At 45.2% G+C, this 20889-nt stretch overlaps 2 protein-coding genes across 2 annotated transcripts; one reads left to right on the top strand and one right to left on the bottom strand.

Annotated features, from left to right (window-relative positions):
• Nucleotides 1-708: 708 nt before the first annotated feature.
• T265_03956 (hypothetical protein) lies at nucleotides 709-17290 on the bottom strand (the record flags this gene model as incomplete). The annotated part of the gene is made up of 8 exons (XM_009168563.1): nucleotides 709-1179; nucleotides 3575-3830; nucleotides 6770-6911; nucleotides 9449-9899; nucleotides 12761-13110; nucleotides 16548-16948; nucleotides 16988-17144; nucleotides 17193-17290. 8 exons carry the CDS (start codon nucleotides 17228-17230, stop codon nucleotides 932-934), a joined length of 2043 nt encoding a protein of 680 aa, XP_009166827.1.
• Nucleotides 6426-18688, top strand: T265_03955 (hypothetical protein; the record flags this gene model as incomplete). The annotated part of the gene is made up of 4 exons (XM_009168562.1): nucleotides 6426-6459; nucleotides 11177-11401; nucleotides 11613-11671; nucleotides 18389-18688. The coding sequence occupies 4 exons, from the start codon at nucleotides 6426-6428 to the stop codon at nucleotides 18686-18688; spliced, it is 618 nt and encodes a 205-aa protein (XP_009166826.1).
• Nucleotides 18689-20889: the final 2201 nt, after the last annotated feature.

Here is a 20889-nt window from a genome sequence, read left to right as displayed (position 1 = left end):
TTTTGTATGGCCTTCACTAAGGTAGCTTGCGACGTAAAGCTGTGCGCCTCATGGGCTCTCGTTCTACAGACACTCGCATTAACCAGATGCAGCGTCTCTCTCAATGTTATCGCTAGGACCATGGCCACATGACAAGCCTAGGACCCTCTGTCCTTCTATTCCTAACTCCCCCTCTGTTCAACGGAACTATTTCCTACCTCCACGTAACATAACACAAATAGCGATGTTAAAAACTCTCTAATAGCCCTCTAATGATTTCGTCTTCTTTGAGTTCATCAGGTGGGTGTAGTCCTTGAGTTTCCAACAACTTTATATCCTGCTAGAATATTGAGCTGTACGCAACTGGGAAAATACACTCATTTGCAACTCACATTGGTGCTAACGAGAGATCCAGCCGAATATCTCGTTCATGCTACTCTTTAAATGAATGATTTACTTGGCATGACATTCGACACATCTCAGTACATTTTCTTGAAATAAAACACATGTCACCGTTTCGCTGGAAGCTACTGGTTTCGCCGTTGCAATCATACCGTAAGATCGCGATAGAGGTCTGATGAGAATGATCAACAGCGGTAACCGCAGAAAGGTAAGCGCTGCGAAGGAATGCGCTGTATGTAAATTTCGATGCGTACTTCTGCCACCTTTACAACATTGTATACCCGCCGCAAATTTGTAGGCACATAACCTTGACGTTAAGATGTATTTTGCTTTGCAGAGTTCGAATGTTCCTGGATTAGAAACAGTGGTCAGAGGAATTAATCACGCAGTGCACCCCAGAACTTATTCGCAACAATACTCCGACCAAACATTGCTGATACGTTACTAAGTTTATTCCATAGGTACAAAAGGTGCGCCAACTCCGCGCGTATGAAAAAAATAGAAAAGTCGGAAAGAAGTCAACAAAATACAGCATAAAACATTGAATCAGTCAGATGTAAAGCTCCTGATTTCGCCACAAGTAAAGAGGATCGCCATCGAAAGACAACTGCCTGTTGGTTTTTTTAAGGAGAAAGTAGGGTTCTGAAAATGGGGACGATTCAGATGAGCAGGAAAGGCCTCGTTCACCGTTCACGTCTACGTTAATTTCTTCCAAAGTCATGTTACCAGTCTCCGGTACGCAATAGCAAACAAAAATGATGGCCAAAACTGCGACGCATGCGTACAGAAAATACGCACCTAGAAGTAACAGCAGTTGGAAGACTTGTTTAGTCTGTATGAAATGAAGGCTGTCTCTACTCAACGCAGCACCAATATATTACAAATATCAAGATGCAAACCTAGAATAGCACCAAATGCAAATGTTATAAACCACAAAAACCGTAAGTTAACAAGTATGCGTGGCTGCAAATTGCTTGTCTGTTGAATGTGGCAAAGCTGCACCACCAATCATCGTGTAAAGCAGCAGTGGACAAACCAACAAGGAAACAATTGATTATTCATGTCTGAATCGGAAGCGGTGAGTGGTTGGCAGGCACAGACGAAGTAGACAACCTTCGAAATCGAACCAGCCTGCCTGCTTCAGCAACAAACCAGAGATATAATCACTAGAACCACCGCATATGAGCTGCTACCACGGTCGAGGTTGAGCTCGATGGAACAGCAGGCCATTGAGATCAAAGAACGAAGAGGGCCGTCTTGTTTATGTTGATGATCAGTAATGCTCACTACAGGATGAAGATGAGGTTTTTTGAGGCGATCCACTCAAAATAAACAAATATCACGTCGACCGAACAGGCGTGTCGCGAAACAACTATGGTCCAAAAAAAGAACATCCTGATTGGTCAGCTGCGCTGGTAATTGCCGTCTTCCTGGATGGGGACCCCGAGACGGGCCACATCAATGGCTGCAGACATTATCAGACATGGTCCAGTCGCGCCCTCAATGGCGCTCGTGCATCAAAGCAATTGCCTTCAATGCATAGCTCCTTTTCCAACCCCCCACTTGACAGTCCACTGACAGTGCTGGATTTGTGTACCAACTTACCAGCTCGCGCCTGCAATGCGCAGCTACCTGCCCCCTCCCCCAAATCATCGGTGAACGAAACTGCGGCAGCTGCAACCACTGTACGACGCGTACGCGGTTATTACAGCTGACAATGATGATGATGATGGTCAGAATATGGGCCAGTAGGAATCGAGCATCTTCACCCGTGCGCTACCAGCCACATCACGAAAGCTTCAGCTTGACCTTGTGGGGATTCCCTCATAACCTTACTTTTCCTCCATTAGAGGCTTTTCGACACATCATGGTGGGCAGAACATCAGGTCAAAGACCAGCATGGAAGTGTAAATCCATGACAAAATGTGATGTGTGACCGTTGAATGCAGATACCTTTCAGGGGAGCAAGGGGATTTCATCCACTAATCTCTCATCGTTGGGTTACTTAGCATTGAGTCCAAGGGAAATAACGAGGCCATTTCAGTTAAAACACGCCTTCTAGGTTACAGCTATCTATTCCTAGATATACTATAACCTGATAAACAGGTTCATCCCGCAAATGAAGACAGCCTATACAGATAACCTAAAAAGCACTGTAACCATTTCAACAAGAGTTAAAATCATCAAATATGGACAACTCACGAATCTCTCGAATCATTCCAACTGAAAACCTTGCAGATAGGGTGTAAACATTAAAACTGACCTATGGAATACTGATCAGTAGTGAGAGCACTTGGACGGACACAGCACTAATAATCCTCCGACCAAAAATTTCACAGCACTTTACCTGGTACCAAGTGGCTGCTCGAGTGATCACTGACTGCAAAGCAAGCATTGCTACAACAATGCCTTGGAATGAAAAAGAAATGCTGGTAGTTTAAAAAGATTTGGGAATTTTTATGGAGCTTTCGTCCTGTAGTTGGAGCTAATCTATGCTTAAGAGCCGAAAATCACCGTACAGCTGTTTCACCCTTATTGGGAACCATCAGCAGTGCGCATCTCACGAAACTCTGGGATCTCCAACCTGCGACCTCCCACCTAGTAGTTTGAAAACAAGTGTTCGTCCACAAGCTGTTGATCAGCAGTGTGATTAACTCACATTTAGACAGAATACAGCACCGCTCATCCTTTAATCGCAGGATACACATCACGTGGTCACATGATGACTGACTCCCCAAGCCAGGACTGTTCGTAACTCACATTTAGACAGAATACAGCACCGTTCATCCTTTAATCACAGGATCCACATCATGTGGTCACATATGATGACTGGCTGCTCAGGCCAGGACTGTTCAGATGGAAGTCCCACTCATCGGATGAATTTCATTCTTCCTCTGAACTACTTGTAAAGATAACTATCTATAACGTCAGGAAACGAATGACTTTCAACCACATTAGAACGAACGACTCATAGTGCATAGTCAGGCAATCAAGCCTGAAAGAGGGTAGTTAGGACCAATTCCTTTAAATGCATGGACCTGTCTCATCGACGAATTCAGGTGAGAAGTGTTTTACGAATTCTTATAAATGGCCAGAACCAGGTTTGTCCTTATGTTCTCAAAAAGTCAGCTGCAAAATCTATAGAAGATAAAGACAAAAAAGTACATGACAAATGGCACCTTCCCCAATTTACCTTGCCTTGTGATGGCCTCAGTTAGAGACAAGAATGAAAGACTAACGATCACATTAGCGATCCAGTTGGTTCCCGTAGAACATGCAACACCTGTGCTCCGAGCCCATGTAGGATAAAGTTCTGAGTTAATGGTCCACGGTAGTGGTGCCATACCTGAGGCAAACGAAGCCAGGTACATGATGAGTCCCAGGACAGTCATCCATCCATAGGGTGTTGGACAATGGTCAAAGGCCCAGATGGTATCCTGTGAAGCGGTCTGGAATTTCAACAGAACAAAAGGGGAGAGAAAGATACACTGAAAAATGCAAGTACACGAGTCTTGTGCTGAGACGCGATCGCTAAACATATATCGTCAATAAACGGTTTTTAGATAACTTGCGCCCCGTTGCGGGTATCTGGGTGGAAAGCAATGTTTCCATCATCGAAATACGAAAGCAAAAATGGAGATAGTAAGCTCGAGAAGAGCTATTTGGAACAGAAATTAGAAGTGTATTAATTCGTATATTCTGTGGTCCAGTTCTATATTTTCGCTTGCTTTGATTATGCTTCAAGCCTTGAAGTTCGAGTAACAAACAAAATGAATTCACCTGAGGGTAATACCATTCGTTACCCGAAGCCAACAGGTCGGATTCCTGATCTTGTATCCGCCCTCACATACAAAGCAAAAAATACTCGGACAGCTAAGAACCTTTGAAATCAAAGGTTCTAACGATACGACAGAATGTGCAGGAGGACATGTCGTAGTCAATCGGTGCGAAGCGAAACGAATGTCAGACTGAAGTGAACTTTGTGCAACAGGAAACAACCGTTCGTGAATTACACCGATTGTACAGCGCTAGAAAAATGCTTTCCGTACTAGTATAGTCCAAAGAGTAGACAAAAAATATGCACGGAGACGAAACCAAACCCTATTGTATCACACGTGGGTGTGAGAGGTGTTAGTTGGTATTTTAAAACGATCTAAGAAATTCTTGTCATGGGATACTGTTACCATCAAACCGTTCTTCGACTAAATAAGGTTACGGTCCCTTTACATCTACAATCTTCTGCCCAGTTGATCCAAGCTTCCAACCTAAAGTTACTACCAAGTCTAACAGAAATCACTTTGAGCAACTGAAAAACAGTCGCACATGACGGGTTAAGGTACTGTCAATTTGCGAAATTTATGAGTTAAATTTAAACCTAAGATAACATGGTTCACTCAGCCAGTTAGGCTTTTCATTCCACCACCTATCCAAATATTTCTCACCTCGAACAGTTTCATGTGTCACGCAAGCGCACGGTGTTGAAACTTGAACCCATTCACTACAAAGTCCTAGAGAAAATAACTGCTCCTAGCCTGATCACGTAACTTTCCTTATCCCCTTAGCAAGTTTTTTTTCGGTCCAGCGGGATTTCCCTTAGGCACCTGCATCCCGAACTGTGCACAAGAACCTCTGCATATGATGCATCGTGAAATTAGGTAGGCAGTACAGGATCCGATTAAAATCAGTTGATCATTTCAGACCTGTGGCGCTACTCCAGGTTAACCCATTGAATTATATAATCCGCCTCCACGTATCCACTGAACTTTGGTCCACCTCAAGAGCAAGTGCCATATCTGACAAGCCACTGACCCTAATCAGCACAAGTAGCTCAAAATATGGGAACCCTTATCCGAATCGACAAAGGAGACGGTACTCATTAGAATCCAGTGGATGACAAGACTGTTTTTCATTACTACTACTGTCCATCGCCGCAACCAACTGGATGAACGTAAGCTTCATTTTGCTACCCAAATGTTCAGCCACAAAACCCGGGCTAGTTTAAAGACAATAATGTTTGGCGGCAACATAATTGTAAGCAGTTTTAGGTCGTTTCAGTCAGTTGGCTTCGTGAAATACAAATTCTGCAAGACGAAATCCTCCAACTTGAATGGACTTGAATACCAGTCCAACCTTCGTTTGCTTGAAAGTGATCACACAGGGACCAAATGTCTGAATGCAGTCATTCAACTGAACGGTCAAGAAAAAAGTCTTGTTCACATAAACTAGATATTCGTGTGGGAACAAACAAGCTAGAGGTATAGTTATGTGTATTTGGCGCTTACATTCGAACCGCGTTATTGTATACCCACAAAACCTGCGATTCACCCTTGCGTGAGTCAAGTTACTCGATTACTGGTATCTACAACATGGTGGAAGGTTAGGGCACATTTGACTAAGTCAGAAGACGTTTCCCCGCAGCGATCCGATGTAGACATCTTCAACGATATCAACGTGTCACGATTAAACTCTCACAATTGGGACTTAACACAGGACAGTACATTAAAATTACAAGGGGTTAATCCTGCGAGGCTATTTGGCCTATGGTCACCGTATGGGAACTGCAACAATCCGAGGCACCGACTTATCAGCTTGTGAGTGACAATCGGAATAAAGTGAATTGGACGTATCAGCAATTGTTGGAGTCCCTACTGTGATTTCTGGCTGCAACTAGCCCCGGCCAAAATTAATACCACCATATCCTCCAAGCTGGTTTACCTTGTTCTAATCGTATAGAAACCCGGTTATCGACTTCTCGGTTTTGCACACCCCGGTAAAACGTTAGAATTTATAGGCCACGCATACAAATAACTGGACGACTTAACATACAACCAGCAGAAGCAACGACAACGACTTAAGTCAATCAAACACTGTTTCAGTGCGTAGCTGCCCGACCACACGAAGGAAGCAAGGGGGGTTACTACTGTCAACGACAACGACTTAAGTCAATCAAACACTGTTTCAGTGCGTAGCTGCCCGACCACACGAAGGAAGCAACAGGGCTGAGATACTGTCAAGATGCCCAAGCTTAGGCAGGAGCAATAAAAATGCCGGGGTTGGGTTGGAACCATGAAGCTTCCGGTCAGTAAGTTCACGGCTTCATCACTGAGCTACCTAGAGCTTTATTGCGATTGTGAACCATACTAACTGTAAGAATTCCTGTTTGTAGCGTAATCCCCACAAACCTCATAGATGATTCATCTACGCAAGGGAGGCTACTACCATGCTACATAAAGCATAAACTGCCAGTAGGCATGGCATCACAAACTAGGGATCTGACAGGTGACCGTCATTTCAATTTGAAGGGACAGCGTATTGCATACCTGCATGTTAACAATCTGAGAGGATGGAAGATGAAAAGGTCAACACGTGTAGCAAGCAACGCGCTTACTCCATTTGCACACCGACCGTAAGAGGAGTACTCCGCGAACCGCTCGGGTGCCGGAAGACAGGAACCGTTGACCACATTGTTGCCGTACCAATTGTAACAGAACCCACACATCGTGGTACGCATGCAGGTGTCACAAGTAGAACTATGGGATGCAACAGAGAACAGAGTTCGACAAGGATCCAAAAATAATACTAGTTGATTTAACTTCGATAAAGTGAAAAGTGGTCGCCAATTAAGTGCCTAGAGCTATGGATAGTATCGGACTGCACAGAGTGGCAGCAAATCTTATGGAGATAAACTATTCGATACTACCCTGCAATGATGTGATCCGCATTCGTCTAACAGCGGTATGATGTGCTCCAGGTTGGACAGAATATCAGTGTTGAAATTGGTGCTTATTGGGACTGTAAGGTGTAAAAAAAGACCCAATGGTAGAACACAACAATCACTATTAGGTACCTACACAACCAAAAGCTCACTAAAACACTGGTCAGAAACTGTCGGCACGAACATCGCTGACATCTGTTAGCCGCCATTCTTCGCAGCGTTACCAGCGCGGCATAAGTTATCGAGACCAAGCTGTTAATGATTTCTAAATCCTTTTGTCATACCAAAAGTCCACTTCTCCGTTTATACCACTCTGATGGAAGCAAAAAGAATGAAGCCTGCTTCGGTAGATGTAGATTCGACAAATACAGTAGATAAGCGGGTCACATCAGTAATTGATACTAAGTATTGTTCGCAAATGAGGTACCAGCTGAACAAACAGATAATTTTCCAATACCTCGTTACGAATTGGTTGACCACAACGTACTCACGACATCGAAAACCCGAAGGAGGCCCCGATCATCCTCCCGGCGAGCTCAAACCTCACAAATGCACGACACAGCTTGCGTTATGGCCTGATACATGCGATCATTGAGGCCTAACAATACAAGCACCGAGGTACAAAGAACACTACAACTTTCAGCGTTTCTCCAAGAATTGCAACCGGCGTGTTAAGACTTTGAACTCTGTGGGTTCAAAGCAAATGCCGAGTGAGCGTATACTGACGATTAATTTGCGCTTTTTGATCATCGAGGTCCCAAACATCCTTGACCATTTCGTCCATAGTGAAGGTAGACAAAAATGGAGAGAATGAGTATCGTTGCGTGGCACTAGATCTTTTGAGATTTTACAGAGGCTCCCGTGCATTCTCAGACACCCACAAGTATGTGAATCAATGGAACAGATTACATTCAAGAACGTCTGGAGCATCACTTGTTGAGCAAGCGCAGATGAAAGAGCTGTCCGTTGAAAATTTTCATGGGTGCATAAAAATACTCAGTGGAGCTTTTGCTTTGTAAGTGAGCTGAAAAATCTAGCAGCGCCGAACAGCCGTTACGTAGTTGATGTAAATCACCGATAGTGTGATTTAGTGTCACCTTTAATGTGACTCGAACCGGCAACCTGCCAACTGACGCTTGGAAACTATATCTTTAGGCCAGGATCGGTCGACCAGCAGTACAACTAATTCGCACTCACAGAGGATATAGTGTCACCCATTCTACTGTCAAATAATTCACGCCAGATGGCCATTTATTAACTAATTACTCGAGGGAAGTTTTCTCAGGTGGGAAGTCGGCGAAATTTAAGAAACGCCTTTTTCCTGAACAGATGATCACTTGCACTTTCATGGTAATGCGTCAACATATTAGCAATTCGGATAGATTTACTAGTGGTTGGTAAGGTGACCGTTGACCTGCGAGCCAATTGCCAAGTTCGGTGAAAAATTAATGTGCACCTGAACCAACCACTAAGCTGATGGTAGCACAGGATTTTGAAAGAAGAAAGGCGGGTACAACCCTAATGGGAGATGATACTGATAACTGAACTATCTTCCACGTAACCTGAGCAATGAACTATTGACCGTTCGAAAAAGTACTTAAAGATTCCCCAACCAAGTCGCTTGTCAGGTGGAGCAGAAATTTGTGTGGGAACTACGGAGGGACTGAAACACTCGACAAAATTGAACTACAAGGCGCAGACCGTATTCATGATCGCTGGAAGAGACAGTAAACTGAGCCCCGGTGCAACCATAGCACACGATTTCACTCCCTTCGCAAAGATAACAGCTCACCAAGCTTGGCCCCTGAATATGTTGCCTTCGACAACCCGTCTAAAGCAACTATGGTCGACTTCGTGTAGCCAAAAAATTAGTGCTGAAGATACTGTGTCGTTCTTATTTCCAACTCACGCCTTGAAAGCATTTGGTTCTGTTCACTTCACATGGGAATAACCCACAAAAAACCCCACTTCCTTCGTATCGTATCAGCGTACCTGCAAATGCGAAGCTCAAATATTGCGCTTCCCAGGAAAGAACGTTTAGAAGAAGGTTGTTTTTGTAAATTCCCCAAGCAGCTGCACACCGTGCGAAAAATGAAAACACTGAGTTGTTGAATCCCATTGACTTATCAAGTTATCACAGTTGGAGACTATTCAAATTCTTTCACACTAATTGTATGTGCAGTGCGCCCTCTCTGTAACGACAGATGTAGTTTGTACGTACCAAGGGTATCTGAATGCGAACAAACTAGTTTTCACTGAAAAACAGTCGGTCCACTAGTCTTAGTTTCATAATCAGCGAAAACATAATACATCAAACCCCGTTGTGAAAAACCTCTGGATGAATTGACTTACGCCTTAAGGCACTGTCCAACGTCTCCAACCAGCGGGATCTGCTCCACAAGGTCCACTGGGACAGAAAACGACGCGATTAGTTGAAAACTAATTCCCAAGACAACCAGACTAGCAAACACGCCAACCAAACTCCCCAAGAGCAAAGTCCGCCGCCGCAGACGAGAAATCAACCACGGACTGATGCAACAAAATGCGAAGTTGGCAGAAGCGACCAGTGCAGCCAGCCAGACTGCAGTAGAATCACGATTTTTGGCATCTGCACCCGCGCCGATTCCGGCCATTGATATAATACTGGCACTGTAGTACATCACAGTGTTGATGCCAACAAACTGTTGGAACAGTTGCAGACCGCAACCCACAAAAAGAGCCTTTCTAGTCGTAGGGTTCCGTAAAATACGCACAATTGTGAGTTGTTGGAAACAAGAAGCGTGTAGAAAGGAGGAGTAGTTGGCTGGATAAATGCAGGGAAAAAGGATTAATGTTGTTAGCCAGTAAAAGGGAATGAAAACAAGTAACCAACAGATGGACATCGCAGAATAACCTCACTGAGGCACATCCGACTCATTTCTCCAAACAAAAGAGAGCATTGCGTTATGGAAAGTCGTCCAAACGTGAAGCTACAATAATCATAGAACAGAATCATCGGAGTCGTTTGGTCAAAAGTAGGGAGAAGTGGTTCCCAATGGTGCCGCCGTAAATTCAGTGTCGAGACAGGAACAATCAGTCTCACATTTAAAAGGGTTAATGTGGAATAACATCCCGGATCCTACCTTCGCACTGTGGTGCGTCAGTGTTAGCCGACGGAGTCCGGCGGCGATGCCACCGAGGCTGACAACTGGACCTTCTACAAGGTGCTACAAGTAACCAACAAGGAAAGATGAGAGCTATTGCTCCACAAGAAGAACATAGACTTCTAGCAGAACTGGCATGCGAACGGAACGACCGTCGTCCGCAACCAAGAAACTCCGTTGCTTTGCGGATCGCGCTTGGACATGTTCAGTCTAGGTACATAACTTGAAAAGACACCAAACCTAGATCAGTGGATGGATAAATCAAACAAAGACCCAGTGGCCTTTCTGAGGGTTCAGCTGTTCACACGCTTCCCTTTACCTTGTAGTATACGTTTAGCCATGCAGACTATAAATGCGTTGTAGAACAAAAACAGTGCGGTACTGGAGCATCACTCTTGCGCAAGGTCCAACTTTAGTCTCATGGGTAACAGGGATACGAGAGATCCTTGAAGCCAACTCATGCCTCTCCGGGGGAAACTGACTAGAATAAGAGTAATGGAGGATAAGAGTCACGAACGAGTACTGAATATAAATACTTGGACGCCAAATAAGATGTGTGAAACTGCATAATATTTAACCGACCTGTAAATCAAGATGTATGAACCTGTAAAATAATTGACCGCGCTGTAAACATATGGATACATGAACACATGCAAACGAGGGAGTAAAAATTGTCAAGTCTTAAACGCAAAAAGCCTAGACAGTGGAAAAATAGAACACTATATCAGAAAAATCTTGTATTGGCACGCAATCGGTCATTGGATTTCACAAATCCTACATATTTACGAACGCAACCAAACACAAAGCCGACGCAGTCTGCATAGTCTGCCTAACTAGCAGTGATGGCGGAGACGCCTCAGTGATTAGAGCGCGAATTTACTGACCGGAAGTTTCATAGTTTGAACCCAACCTCTGACACTCGACTTCCCCTGATCAGACTTGGGCAAACTGGCAGTATCCCAGCCTTCGTGGTTCCTTAAGGTAGCACGGCAGCTAGCTACCGAAAGGGTGTTACAGCCGAACGGTTTTTGGGGGCGAGATGGCTCAATGGTTATTGACTGGAAGGTTCGTGGTTCGAAGCCGACCTCTACCTCTCGACTTCCCCTGTCTAGGCTAGGGCAACCAGATCCCAGCCCTCTTGCTTTCTTCTGGTGGCATGGGAGTTGGGCGCCACAGCTGGACGATTTTTTATTAGCAGTGTTCTCTTCCCGTCACGTTCTCTAAGGTATTCAACCGCATGTAATGAGGACCACGTGAAATCCAGTCAGAAATGTGCTTCATATGATGAACCGAAGTGGTACAATATTGTAAAATTACCGACAGCCTAATCACTGCCGTACAACCATCATTTATTTGAAAGGCTTATTGTGAAGGGAAGAGTGAAAGTTGGTGGGTAACGGGATCAATTCTAGCCAAACACAATAGTTCCAAGGTACCTACACCTCCGTACACGCATTCAGATCATCTGGATAGAAACCGACAAGAACGCCGAGGATATCGATTAACAGCCATATTTGCAGCGTCTCCAACCATGCACAGTGGGGATCACACGGACACCATCCCAGAAAGGGAGTGGCACCGACAGCACTAAGACGTTTCCGTCTCGCTGTTCAAAGTTGACTATCTCTCTGCTTGGGTCACTGTAAGCTGGGTACGGAAAACAGCACACTTTCAGACAAACAATGCTTCAGCATGAGCAATGAATGACTGAAGCAAGACAGCTTTTAGCGTGTTTAATGACTACACGTCCGGGAGAATGACCTTATACTGTGTGGGTGCACAAAGTCCATGCCAAAGAAAAGTATGCCGATAATCAGAGCACCAAAGAACATGCACTTCCTTTTCCTTTTCGAAGGCAAAGATGTCTTCCGCATAAACAAGACACACAACGTTTTCGTCAGCAGCTATTTGAACCGGGGTTCTGAGAATTCTCTAGCGAACATCTCGGTCTCTTGTTGCTCACAAAATTGAATAGGTATGGAACAAGTGGGAATCTCTGTCGGCGACCACTTTCTGTACAGAAGCTTTTGGAGAGCTCCCCATGTACCCCAACATGCCCGCAAGTCTGAGAATACAAGCGACTCCTAACACTTACTCACTTTAGCGGCAGCCCTTGCTGCGCAAGCGTGTTAAGGAGAACAGACCGATAATCTGAGCTACAATACCAAAAGAGAGCTGAGATAATGTGTAGGTTTCAGTGGGGTTGAGAGTGCAAAAGAAAGATTGTACCTTTTCAGAAGGGTTTGGTAAACAATCGCTTTTGGCACAGAAGCTTCATCAAGCCAAGTGAACAGGCCTGCCTTAAAACCTGATCAATTGGGTGACCTGCTCACTAGGCTTGATGAGGCTTTGGTGTCAAAAGCGAAATGTTACCCAATTAAAACCTACCGATCGTCTACCGAAGCCCTCTGAAATGATAGCTTTTTGATCGGTTCCAAGCCTTTTCTAAACGTTTCCACCCCCTCTTGAAGATCGCACAAAAAAAGACTTCTGTGAATGAAAAAAAAGTAAGTGAACGTACTTGTCTTCAACGAATCTGCATCCTGTTCAGAGGTCTGAACTTCATTGCTCGAAGTGTCAACTGCTTGCCAATCGGAATATGCAACTTCACCATTGCCCTGAGGACTTGGTGGCGAGTGAAATGGATTGCTTGGGGCATTTCGCCTAGCACCCACTCTCGTTGCACTCACCATTCGTTGTAGATCAGCTTCAATAGCACTGGTCGACTCCTGTTCCCCATCGATGCGCATTAGCACAGCCCGGGCCTCTTCGATGCGACCTCGTTCAACCAGCCATCGAGGAGTTTCCGGCATCGCCAGGAAACCGAAAAATTGGATGAAAGACGGAATACCACCAAGAGCCAACATGTATCTGAAATAAGAAATCATATAATTAAATGAAAGGAGCTCCCTAAAAGAAGGGAGGAAACTAAAGCACATAGCAGCCAACATGTTTCCTGGAATTCGTCAGAAATGAGATTGAACCTGGATTTGTTCTGATCTCCAAATGGCTTATCCAGATACCACTAAAATATGGATGCAAGTTATATCATGACTCTTCCGGTAATGAACACGTTTCATTTCATTAGGCCCTACGCAAAAGTAGCTTCAGAGGATTCGAATGTTTACATTATAGTAATCAAGCAATCTATCTATGACAGAATCGAAACCAAGAATATTACACCTCCGATGACCAATTTTCTTCAGCAGTTCATGGCACTTAGCTAAAATTGCACGCACAAGACGCTGTGTTGTTGCACCTACGAGCCTATGAGTGAACTAGGAGCAGCGCCTCCTGCTCGTAAACCGCTGATACTACCATTGAGATCACACAATGACAATGACAAGCTGTTGGTCTCAATGGATGAGAGCTCGGCAGGCCGAAAGGGCGGCACTAGAAATTGATAAATAATGATAATAATAATCGAGCCGCTGTAACACCCTTTCAGTGCACAGTTATCACACCACCCGAAGGAAGAATAAGGGCTGAAGTACTGTCAGTTCGCCTAAGAAATGTACGGAACCCACAATAACTTGATTCACAACCAGCTGCACTTGTTAGGCCATGTGAAAGGCATGCCGCGTGATCGCATTCCCACACAACCATACTGGCAGCCGAAGAATACTCTGGGATGCCGAGAAAGACCGAAACTACAATGTACAGTCATACTTCGGATGAGTGCAAGAGTCTTGGTTTTTGACTCAGAGCATAAAATCGGACAGTGATCAAAAGCACCTGGAGAAATCATACATGCATGCATGGCAAACTTCGAGACTTGACGTGTATTGATACTTGGACATATGCGACTCATTCGTGAGCGACTCGAAACGAATGTTTGAACATCTACACAAGTGTGACACTACAACTGTCAAGCCTGCAGACATATCTGAATGACCGAAATAAGACTTGCAAAAAGCCGGTGCTTCCAAGTCTGATCAGCATCGATAGATACGTTCGGGTAGATTATTACCAATTGCCTACAAACGAAACTATGTCCCTACTATATCTGTACCACGTAGTTAGCTAAGACAACCGAAATGGTTCGACATAGGCGGCCCCCAGCAAACGATTGCATGTTACTGTGCAACTGAAGTATGGTAAAGAATGTCACGGACGGCATCAGTACCTCATGTTCTGGTACGGTGCTGGTATTCGTTGTAATGCTTAGGCCGGGCGATAGATCTTAACAGGCCTGCGCGAGCTTTCCCGCCAGTCTTATTATTTTGTGTTCACATCGGTTTCACCTGCTCATCAACAGTAGCACATTTGGCCCCGTGCCGGACGTTGCTGCTCAGAAGCGTGTCACAAAAGTGACTGTTTCCAAGAGAACAAATTCATCATGGCACAAAACCGCATGTGTTACGCATGTGTTACCCTCCCCCTTAAGGGGGTAGCCTGGAAGCACTTGTAGAAGAGTAGCTGCCGCATGTACGTCAACTACCAATAGATTATGTGCACTGATTTCTTGGGAAGGGGGTGAATAATGGTATGTGATTGGCCGTGGTATTAACCATACCCATCATCATCATACCCACTGCAGAAACTTAGGTGATTCGCGTGACTATGCTACACCCAGTGATAGCCCTCCATCACCACCGCTTACACGTACCCGTCCAATGTTTCTACACCTAACGAAGACATCATCACAGTGCGATCAAAATGAAAAGAAAGACACCAGCACATTTATGTTCACATTAACACATATCGGTGTCTGTGACCAACTTGCTCGCTGACTATTGGGATATTACGATGTGCAGTCTAGTGCTAGTCTAGAGCTAACGGATCAAAAAGCGGTTGTTTAGTTTCAAAGAAATTAGCGAGAGCGTAGAAAACAAGGTTTCATGGTTAGTAGCTATGATAGCAGAAGAACGCAAATGAGCACTATTATCATGGGCGCGAACTACAGGCTTCAACAACAGAGTTTCTAGCACAGAAGAGAACAGACTAAAGTTGATGAGTAGGGACCAGCAGTTCATATTGATTGCATACAGTGGTTTTCACTTGCTTTTATGCTGGATGTTCTACAGTGCCACAAATAACATCCACCGCAAGTAATGCAAGCCACCAGAAGCTAAAATTGGACTACATCTTTCAGTCCGCTGTCACCGTAGAATTTCACTTCAAAAAGCCACTAAGCCCATGTTTATTCACTTCACTTTACTTTTTTATTCATACCAAAAGTAACTGTGAAGATGAATTCCGTACCCATAGGCTTAAAAGTGTGCACTTCCAGAAAAAGAATGCAATTCTGTCAGAAGAAATATTCGGTTGAAATCGCTCAATAATTATATGCTTCCGGTACATCAGATGTCACAAAACCCGTTGGAAACACTGGGCTGACCAAGCCGAAATAATCAGGTAACACTACAGCTGACCCTTTCATCTCCCAGAACGAAAAGTGTTGCTGTACCCTATCCATACCAAACACGGCTCTAGTCGATCAAGCAACTGGCATGAATGAGAGCTTCGCGATCCGAGATATACAGGCACACATGGAGTGTTAACATTCGGCAAAATCGCCCTGGTCACCCGTCGCCCCCAAGAGCAAGCATCATTACTTCGCCACATTAATCTAATGAATATCTTGAAGGATCCCAGGGGCATTTTCTGCCTGGGTGAAGAAAGCCAAACTTCAGGAGACTTGTAAAGGTGTCGTCTGGAAAAGCAATTAGCTGAAAGAAAATGGACTCATTCAGTGATGAAATCAATTCGGAGCAAAACCAGATTTATGATGACCGACACCCAGCCAACGTAGAGAATTTGTTGCTTTACGCCGGCTTTTTGTGGCACAGGTAATAACGTAAGACCAACATGGGTCCAGTTGAGGGCACTCCGCTGCTTTACCTTGACTACTCAGAATTTCCCACAAACCTCACAAATCTCTTCCAAAACGAAGACCGCTGGCTGACGAAGCGCACGATAATTCGCGTAACGTTTCGCGACATCTCAAAACCGGAATGTTACCTTAGTGCCCAACATCATCTACATTAAAATTCCTACCATTTTACTGCTTTGCGCTGAGCCCGATGTTCTCCATGGTTAAACTGTCTGAAACCAAGTAACACCGCAAAATTTTTGCCCAAAATTTAAGATAGTTCATTTGCCTGCATTTGGCCGCATATAGATGAAGGCCTGTGAAACTTTCAAAGAAAAGTTCGAGCCCCGAACAGTGAGTAACGAGCAGTACTTTTGCACGAATTACTTCAGGGGCTTGGAATATTAGAAAAATAAAAACCATGTAGGGTGAAACGAAAGGCAACATGCGATTATTTCTCACTAGGGGTCCTTATAGTTTAAAGAAAACTCACCTCCAGCCATTGCGTACGTCGCTCATGAATAGGCCATCAACAACGGAAGCAATCACCTGTCCTGCAGTTATACATACAGTATTCAAGGTGACCAGAGTACCGCGCATGTGACTCGGGGCGATTTCGGCTATGTACACAGGAACGGTCATCGAAGCCATGCCTTTCCAACAAAATAAATAACAAGAAATTAAAACTGGAAATGACATCGTCTTACCAATTCCAACTCCCACAATAAGTCGACCGATCAAGAGCAACTCTTTGGTGAAGGAGGCACCCATGGTGAGAGCACCAGCAGTGAAAATGACACTCGCGCCTATGATAATCGGTTTTCTTCCAAGCCAGTCGGTAAGCCAAGCACAACTCAAAGCAGCAACAGCGGCAGAGACCAGCGTTACACTCACCTATGACTCGGTCATTCAGCACCTTCAGCAAGCACTTACGATCAATTCTTGATAGAAATAGGAAAGGGAAAATTGCTGCCGAATTTGTATCATTGCACCAGAGATCACACCAGTATCATAGCCAAACAGCAGTCCACCCACAGCCGAAAGAACCGAAGCAATAAGCGGGAAAACCCACCGGGGACGCTTGCGCGATCTAAAAGGTTGATCGAATAACTATGTGGAGGTACAACAAGATACATACGGAATAATCGCCCGAGTATCCAGGTCTTCAGTCAACATGAGAGACGACCAGTGAATCTGAATAAGCTAACTCAATACCTCAAAACATGCATCCGGCTATCTGGAAAAGGTGAATGTGAGTTGGAACATAGACAATGATCCCAAAAGAAAATGACAATATTATTACATTTGACTCCCGTAACCTATAGGAGCAGAGCCACTAGAAAACCCGTGCACTCAACGGACCATTGATAGTTGGAACCTGTCAGTAACTCAGCTAACCGATACATTTGTCTATTTACAACCTACTTGCTAGGAACCTAAGGAACAACTGTCTACTGGCAAATCAGAGTGCCCCAAAACTCATTATCTCGTGACCTCACTAACCTGCAGTTTCTCAGCTTTTGTTTTTCTCGGTTTCAGCTTTAGGGATAGAGTGTACATACATTGTTCCTCATGTTTCTTGGCTTCCTGCTCTGGACTCTTGTATGACCGACTTCTACCTGTCTCGGATGAAATTCAACTTACAACATGCAAACATTTTTGCTGTGTCTATGAATCTCCGAAAGGTGATGATGCATCTTTCCTTTAGTCTTCTCTAAACAGCAGCTACACACAAATACCTGAATATCTGACTTCAGTCCGACGGCAACACGAAGGTTTGCATTCTCGGCAACTTCAACGTCCATAGAAGTGAATTTCTCCCGTTTTACTGCCAAGACGATCCTGCTGCGAGCCCGAGTTCTTTTCCTCATCAACTCCCACACAGTTTAGTTTCTTTCCAACCCGTGCTTCTGGTCACGACGGCAATACAGCCCACGGCCTTGATTTATTTTTAAATCAATCCATCAGATTACGCTGTGCCGTCTTTTGCTGTCTTTGGTTTTTCAGGTCACTATCTTCAATTTTCTCAACTAGCTTTCTTTTGCAAAAACCCCTCCCCAGTCATTATATATTCTGACGATACTTACCCACCGACTGAGATACTACGCGGTTTAGCTGCTATTCTTCAGTGTTGTCCTTCGGACGCCGTGGGCTTCTGACCTCGTTACCGTGGTATGACGGTTTGCGCACCTCAGAGACCCAGTGAGCTATACTGGGGGTGTCCCGCGAGACTCAGTCTCTCATACTAAGTTGGTTAATGGTTAGGGGTCTGAAGAACACAGCCTCCCGGTCCTCTAGGTTTAAGGTTGGAACATGTGGCGACTTGTTCCCCAGAAATGGTATTGCGTTTGCATTTCCAGCCCACCACCGCTGCCTTGCTGTTGGGTTTTTAGCCAAAGGCTTTGCTTGAGGACCTTAATCGTCCATCTGACTATGTGTGGGTGCCCTGACAGTACCCTAGCCCACGTACAACCATACCTACGTCTAACAGTAAACTCATGCCACGTCAGCCGTCGCGTGGTGCCATTAGCCAGGTCGCTTCACTCACTGCATACAGCAGGGCGGTTAGGCGAAAAGAGGCTACTATTGACGCCTCCATTCTTTATCTTTCACATACTTCTTCCGAGCACTTAAGATTCATGACTCCGTTCAACTTGCATCGGTTTTGCGTACGAGGTCTGCTCGTTACATGGTACCAACATCCTCAGATGTCTCCACATCAATCGTCAAACCTCGACACCCTTGCTACCTGGCCGCCCTCAATGTCCGCACTCTGAAGCAAGCAGGACGACAAGCTGCTCTTGTTTTCACACTGGACTCGTTTGGCATTGTGTGCTGTGTTAAAGAAACAAGAATTCAAGATGCAAGCACATTAACTGAGCTAACCACCTCACCGGTCTCTACTCACTTCCGGCTCCGAACCTTGGTGATCCAGAGGCTGCTGCAGCGGGATGAGCAAGGTTTAGTATTGTCCCAAGTCACCAGCCGGAAGTATCCTTGCTTGACCGGATACCTGTTGATAGTCGCCTCTGTGCAGTGCGTTTGGCAACGCCTCTGAAGGAGTCTCACAAGCGGCAAGTTGATTTTGTTGTATGGCTGTGAGACTTAGCCTGTTCGAGCAGCGGAACTGAGACGTCTTCAAGTGTTCGAAAATCGTTGTCTCAGAACCATAGCTCGTGTTGGTTGGCGCCGGCGTATCTGTAACAAGGCAATTAGAAAGCGAGCTTTCGGTTGTGCAACGGGTGCTTCCATTGAAGTGTGTCCAGCACCAGAAGCTGCGTTGGTTGGGACATGTGTTACGTATGACGAACCATCGTTTATCGAAGAGAGTGCTGTTTTCCACGCCCAATTCAGGGATGTGGAATCAGAGAGGTAGCCAACCTCTGACCTGACAGAGGGGTTTGAAAGAAATCACGAAATGTTTGGATGGTGTCGGTGCTACTCGCCTTTTAGAATGGGGACTGCATGATCCTCACTGAGCCTGGTTAGAGACGCTGCAAGATATGGCTGCCAACTGATGTCAATGACGATCTTGTTAACGGTTTCTGTCTAGATCACCTGAATGAGAGTTTCGAGGTGTAAGCACCTCGGAATGATTGTTGTAGGCGAGCCCGAGTTCTTTTCCTCATCAACTCCCACACAGTTTAGTTTCTTTCCAACCCGTGCTTCTGGTCACGACGGCAATACAGCCCACGGCCTTGATTTATTTTTAAATCAATCCATCAGATTACGCTGTGCCGTCTTTTGCTGTCTTTGGTTTTTCAGGTCACTATCTTCAATTTTCTCAACTAGCTTTCTTTTGCAAAAACCCCTCCCCAGTCATTATATATTCTGACGATACTTACCCACCGACTGAGATACTACGCGGTTTAGCTGCTATTCTTCAGTGTTGTCCTTCGGACGCCGTGGGCTTCTGACCTCGTTACCGTGGTATGACGGTTTGCGCACCTCAGAGACCCAGTGAGCTATACTGGGGGTGTCCCGCGAGACTCAGTCTCTCATACTAAGTTGGTTAATGGTTAGGGGTCTGAAGAACACAGCCTCCCGGTCCTCTAGGTTTAAGGTTGGAACATGTGGCGACTTGTTCCCCAGAAATGGTATTGCGTTTGCATTTCCAGCCCACCACCGCTGCCTTGCTGTTGGGTTTTTAGCCAAAGGCTTTGCTTGAGGACCTTAATCGTCCATCTGACTATGTGTGGGTGCCCTGACAGTACCCTAGCCCACGTACAACCATACCTACGTCTAACAGTAAACTCATGCCACGTCAGCCGTCGCGTGGTGCCATTAGCCAGGTCGCTTCACTCACTGCATACAGCAGGGCGGTTAGGCGAAAAGAGGCTACTATTGACGCCTCCATTCTTTATCTTTCACATACTTCTTCCGAGCACTTAAGATTCATGACTCCGTTCAACTTGCATCGGTTTTGCGTACGAGGTCTGCTCGTTACATGGTACCAACATCCTCAGATGTCTCCACATCAATCGTCAAACCTCGACACCCTTGCTACCTGGCCGCCCTCAATGTCCGCACTCTGAAGCAAGCAGGACGACAAGCTGCTCTTGTTTTCACACTGGACTCGTTTGGCATTGTGCGCTGTGTTTCAGAAACAAGAATTCAAGATGCAAGCACATTAACTGAGCTAACCACCTCACCGGTCTCTACTCACTTCCGGCTCCGAACCTTGGTGATCCAGAGGCTGCTGCAGCGGGATGAGCAAGGTTTAGTATTGTCCCAAGTCACCAGCCGGAAGTATCCTTGCTTGACCGGATACCTGTTGATAGTCGCCTCTGTGCAGTGCGTTTGGCAACGCCTCTGAAGGAGTCTCACAAGCGGCA

This window comes from Opisthorchis viverrini (assembly GCF_000715545.1).
Source record: "Opisthorchis viverrini unplaced genomic scaffold opera_v5_61, whole genome shotgun sequence".
NCBI classification, from domain to species: domain Eukaryota; kingdom Metazoa; phylum Platyhelminthes; class Trematoda; order Opisthorchiida; family Opisthorchiidae; genus Opisthorchis; species Opisthorchis viverrini.
The sequence above is the reverse complement of the archived record's forward strand: the minus strand, read 5'-3'. Positions and strand labels throughout refer to the sequence as shown.